Source organism: Marmota flaviventris, chromosome 16 (assembly GCF_047511675.1).
Source record: "Marmota flaviventris isolate mMarFla1 chromosome 16, mMarFla1.hap1, whole genome shotgun sequence".
NCBI classification, from domain to species: domain Eukaryota; kingdom Metazoa; phylum Chordata; class Mammalia; order Rodentia; family Sciuridae; genus Marmota; species Marmota flaviventris.
The window spans coordinates 35,991,382-35,997,381 of NC_092513.1; the positions used below are offsets into that span (position 1 = coordinate 35,991,382).

The following is a 6,000-nucleotide window of genomic DNA, read 5'->3' on the forward strand; positions in this document are numbered from 1 at the left end:
ATTCATACAACATTCTTAAACAGCATTGTCCTAAGATGCTATGACACGACACACTTGCCAAGTTTACTAATGATCTCATCTTTTAAAAATCTTAATGTAATGTAGCAAACAGATGTGTCCCTTAAGAGGATTAAGGTGGAAATTCATTAGTGCAATAATACCAGTGGATTTGTGTTCTAAAACTAACACCAATCAATCAACTTAGTGCACACCCTGTCTTAGCACTACTTAGCTTCTAGAGGCAACATAGAGAATGGGCAGCTGGGTCTTCTCCCTCAAGGAAGCTATCTGCAAACATAAGAAACAGTGAGAAACCCTGCACTGAGTGACTTAGCTACATCACCTGTAATAGGTGCTGTTCAGACTGTAGCGTGCACAGGTATCACCAAAGCATCTTGGTAAAATGCATGTTCTGATTCAGCAGGTCAAGGGAGGTCAGAGAGTGTGCAGTTCTAATAAAGGCCCAGATGATGCCCAACCCACACTCCATATAGTAGGAAGATCTAATCCTCACTGTCATGGGTTAGTTTACAGATGGGATAGCCAAGGCAACAAGGCAACCACCAAAACAAAGGTAGTGAGAAAGGAACAATCAGGGAACATTCAAGTCTTATCCAATGAGGATGCATGCTGGAATGTGGACAGCTGCCTGGAAGGAGAACATTTAAGACACAAAAGAAGAGTCATTAAGAGCTTAGATCTGATGTCAGAAGCCAACTCTGCAACTTCAAACTGTGTGACCAAGTGGCTTCCTTCCAGTCTTGGTCTCTCTTGGTATAACATGCAATATCACCAGTACTTGGCCCGGGGATGGTTATGGGGTTGGTGAATAGACACATGTCTAGAATAGTCCCTGACTCAGACAAATGCCTAGGACACATTAGCTATTATAACTAGTCTCTCTAACCTACAGCAGGCAATGAAACATTTTCTGAATTAAATTACAACATCATTTTTAAAACTTACTGTTTTGATGTGTATGCTAATAGTCATCACTTTGTTAAAAAAAATCTACAATTCTACAATTCCAGTTTTGTCCATCAAAGAGGAAAAAAGATAATCCTTGGATCCTTAAATTCCTTTAGCATCAGACAATCCAAAACACATTTTATGCTTTAAAATGCCCATTATGCTATTAATTCTGCTGCAATGTTTTTTTTTTAAATTAGAAGTCCTATAATTACAACTTTTCTTTAAAATCATTAAGCCAGAAATAAACACCTAATTATGCATCATTTGAAGACAAAAACAAAAGGCTTCACTAACTGCAGCCAAAACATAACCACCAAAATGAACATCTCTCCTGTTTTGACCATTTTTATTACCAAACTAATGATTTATTTAATCATCTTGCCTACTATGAAAAGCTGGTAGGGGTTTTTTGTTCTTTGGTTGGTTTGATTCTGTTTATTTCCCCAGCTCTGTCAGCTGGCAGGGCCGGGGTAGGGGGTAGGAAGGAGATAAAGCATAATAAGTATAATATATTGTTTTTGTCCAAGACAATAGTTTTGTTTAATGAATAACTTCTAATGAAATCAGCAGAGATCAGGAAAATTAATAGATCATTAGTTAAGATGTCCAGGCTTAAGCTTCAGCCAGAAAGGTCTTAGAGGTTGTCCAGTTCAACGGCTCCCAGGACAAGAGAATCCCTACACCAGCTTTAAAAATTGAGTTCCTCTGGGGTAGCTTTTTCCAGGTTGGTTACCTGTGTGTGTGAAAACTCATCCAACCACACACTAATGCACTGTATTTTTCTGTGAGGATTGGGGGAATCTACTTCAATCATAAGTTACTCCCTCAGAGACTTGAACATGCAGGACAGCTGAGAACACTGGGAGTGTGTGCACGTTCCATGCTCATGCTGTCCCCTTTCCACCACCCAGAGTGCCCTCCCCCTGCCCAAAGCAACTCCCCATCTTGCCAAGGTCAAAGTCGGTGGATCTGGGAGAAGTGTTCTCTGTAGCCCCAGAGAGCTTACTTGTGGCAGGCTCCTGGAATAACAGCTAGTCCACTCTCACCATAAGCTAATTCACAGAAGTGCTGGTAATATAAGTTCCCACCTCTGACTATGAACTCTACCAGACCAGGAATTCTGCAAGCTCTTACTCATGCTTCTAACATTCACCTGCCCTCAGGCCAAAAGGTGCCAGGCACACAAAGGCGATTGGGTGAACAGCCCAAGGTAATGGATCTGAAGACCCAGAAGGTACAGTTTCTGCCTACGGCCAGACAGCTGGTCCTGGGAGTGAAGAGTCTAACCAGGGCTTGCCTGGTTAGACTCTTTAGCTCCCTACTCTAAGCAGAGAAACTAGGTCATTTAAGCGAATTTCCTCATCTCTAAGGTAAAGAAAACAAAAGTCCCTACTTCTTGGAGCTGTGTAGTATTAAATGAGATCATGCACTGAGAGCCCCAGTGGAGCACATGCAGGGATGACAAGTGCTTAAAACTCACTAGCTCTTTGTACCATAGGTGGATCATCCAATTTTAAGATTTCTGCTGGAACCAGGGACAGTGGTGCACGCCTATATCCCAGCAACTTGGGAGGCTGAGACAAGAGGATTGCAAATTCAAAGCCAGCCTCAGCAACTTAGTAAGACCCAGTCTCAAAGTAAAAAATAAAAAGGGCTGGGGATGTGGCTCAGTGGTTAAGCACCTCTGAGTTTAATCCCCTGTACCAAAAAATAAAAAATAAAATAGAGGGGCTGGGGCTGGGGCTCAGAGGCAGAGCGCTTTCCTCGCATGCGTGAGGCACTGGGTTGGATCCTTAGCACCACATAAAATAAAAATAAAGTTATTGTGTCCACCTATAATTTAAAAATAAATATTTAAAAAAAAAATAAAATAAAATAGACAGGGCTGTAGATGTAGCTCAGCGTTAAAAAGTGTCTCTGGGTTAAATCCTCAATACAAGTAGAGGATAGGAAAGGCAGCAGAATACAACAGACACTAGTATGGCAATATGTAAATCAATGGATGTGTAACTGATGTGATTCTGCAATCTGTATACGGGGTAAAAATGGGAGTTCATAACCCACTTGAATCAAAGTGTGAAATATGATATATCAAGAACTATGTAATGTTTTGAACAACCAACAATAAAAAATTTTTAAAAAAATCCTCAATACAATAAATAAATAAATAAATTTCCTAGAAATTAAAGATAAGAATGTGCACTTAGCTACATAAATGCCCTAAATTCTGCTCTTGAATGGGAAAAAAATACAAATCATATGAATATGCTCCAGGAGTTTTTGCTCAAAAGATTCTGAGATTGAGGCTGGCAGGCCCTCAAGACAAGAGTTAAGGGTCTCTGTAAGTTATCTTCTGTTTGTCCAACAATGGACAACTTAGAAAATTCTGTGAGCCAGTGCAACTGCTATCCTGTGGCTTCTGGTGGGGGGTGGGGAGGAGGGGTACACCAGGATTTCCTCCTACCATGCCAAGAACACTGGATCAAGACTGGGGCTCTTCCATGGAAACATAAAAATATACTTCAGTTTGCAGCTTGAAAGGTCAACCCATGTATATAGGGTATGAAATCCAAGGAAACCACTTCAAGGTCACAAGGCCACAATTATGAGTCTTCTGTGGTTTCAACAAAAGATCACTGTAATCAGAGACCATAATGAATGGAATAATCATGATGTAGAAGAAACTGAAAACTTTTAACTGAATCCACAGATTGAGAAGAACCAAAGAATTTACTAAAATGATTCTGATAAGCTGAACCCATAATACAGCATTCTGTCCCTCTGTCTCCCCAATCCAGGGTGTTTTTAATGGCCAGAAAGGTTTTCATGTACAATAAGTATAACCATCCTGCACCAATAAGAGAATGAGATGGAACTGCCCCAGTTCTCATTCCTGAAAAGGGATTGCTAGTTAAGTGGGGTAGAGGAAGCACTGATATACTAATAGAAGGGGTAAACATCACTGTCAAAGTCCATTGATTTCCAGAAACAACCTCCTCTTGTACTTCCAAAGCAGGTGAACACCATACAGAAAATATGAAGAATTTTTCAAAATCACTTTTGTTCTTCTTGGCATCAAGGGTTATCTTGCCACATTTTTGTCAATGTTGATCTTCAAGGAACAAATCATCTCCAAGCTTTGACATGAACCCTACGCAGAAAATATAACGAAGTGGTAATTCTTCAAGGTGCAGTAAATCTATTTAAGTGGGAGGGTTTCTCTGGGTAACTAAATGATTAGCTTTCAATACCCTACTCTTTAGAACAATCACTTCACAAGACGCTGTCTTCCTTCAAAGAGTTTTTAAAAGAAGAATGAAAGAAAACTCTCTAACGGGTGGACTGAGAAGCCATTCTTCCCAGGGGACACTCATTTGGGGCTCGGAGGCTAAGGCTTTGTGCGCGCGCCGCCCCCCACACCGCACCCCCACCCCTCCTCCCACAGAGACCGCTCCTCCAAGGTTTCCAAGGCCACCTGCTTCTCAGAAGAAAAAGGGGATACTGTGTGCGCTACCGCAGTGCGCGGTGGGCGTCCTCGCCGCTGCCCCCCGAGGCAAAGAAGGGGAGGTGTCCCCGGGAAGCATGCTTTGTCGCGAGGGTCGCGAGGGTCGCGAGGCCGCCCGCAGCTCCCCAGAGGCCCAAGAGAGGTTTTGTCTCCGGCGTCGCCCAGAGCTCTCCCCTAGGTTCTTTCCGCGCCTTCTTCAGGGCCAAACACAGGCATCCGAATCCCACCCCGCCCACCCCACCGATCTAACGGCCCGCAACTGGGAACCTTCTCCATCCCGCCTCCGGCCATCACCGCACCTGCTCGGCCGCACCGGCCCCAGCTCTGAGCCAGAGCGTGGGGCTGTCCTTCCCGCCCGCCCAGGAGGATTCCGCTCCAGTCCGCGGGTACCCAGAGCCCCTCCGCTTAAAGTGGAGAGGGATCTGCGCTAGGGCGCTTGTCCCCGGGGGCCGCGCCCAGTCAAGCCCGCCTGCGGCGCCCACACCCCCGCGCGCACCGCGGCAGGGGCCGAGTCCAGGGAACCTGGCTTGCCCTACCGGGTCGTACCTTGTGCGGCGCCCTTAGCAGCCGATGGACCCCGGCCAGCTGGGTGCCGAGCGCGAGGTCCTCGCGGAACGTGAACAGCGGCGGCCGGCTGGGCTCGGGGAAGTTGGTACTGTTGAAAGGGTCGGTGTCGTCCAAGAACTGCACCCGGCAAGCCAGCGTGGCCATGATGCATCCCTGCCGCGGGGGGCACGGGCCCCGGGGTCAGCGGGGCCGCGGGCCGGGACACCCGATCGCTCGGCGTAAGGGAGGCCGCAGCCGCCGCTCGCTGGCTCGCGGGCTCGCAGGCTCCGGCGCGCCCGGCTGCAGCCCGGGCTCCGGCCGCGGGGGGCGGGGCGGGGGCGGGGCCGGCGCGCCCCCTCCTTCCCCTCTTGCTCCGGCTCCTCCCCTCCTGCGTTCCCTGCTGCACCCTGCGCGGGACCCGAATGCCCAGAGCCACCCGACCCTTACATCTCCGACAAGTAAAGGGAGGAGGATTCTCTCCGCATCCACAGCCCAGCGCTAAGACGGGTGGCAACGGCAGGCCGGAACGCACGGCCGGCAGACTGCTCTGCACGTGGCCCCGCAGCTTTGGCCCCCGCTACAGCCCCTTGGATCCCTGAGAACAGGGTTTGGGAGACAAGGCCGCCCTCCGGCTTTTTCCCCACCTGGGGCGGGGGGGGGGGGGGGGTAACCCTTAACAGATGAAAGTGGCAGCGGCCGGCTTCTTGCTGCCCGGATTCGTGAAAGCCCAGCTGGGCACCAGGGGGTGAGGGAATCGCCTCCCAGCACCGGGAGCCCAGATGTGGGCTTCCGGGAGGTTTTTCTTGGGGAGAAGGAAGGCTAGAGGAGAGAGAAGAGCCGGGGACCCCGGGCAGCTCTTCTCAGACGACAAGTTTAGGGGAAACCCGGGGGCACAAGGAGAGGCCTGGAGGGCTGCAAGACTAGGCGCAGGGCCTGGCCGGGGTACGCTAATTGGGCTGTGCATCATCACCGCATCC

The 6,000-nt window shown here is 48.4% G+C and overlaps 1 protein-coding gene across 1 annotated transcript in view; it reads right to left on the minus strand.

Moving 5' to 3' along the window:
* Fhod3 (formin homology 2 domain containing 3) overlaps positions 1 to 5,297 on the minus strand; it is a 439,678-nt gene extending 434,381 nt beyond the window's left edge. The window contains exon 1 of the mRNA XM_071602801.1: positions 5,024 to 5,297. Within this exon, the coding sequence (XP_071458902.1) occupies positions 5,024 to 5,188 (165 nt within the window). The 5' untranslated portion in view covers positions 5,189 to 5,297. The remainder of the gene's footprint in view (positions 1 to 5,023) is intronic.
* Between the last annotated feature and the right edge of the window lie 703 nt (positions 5,298 to 6,000).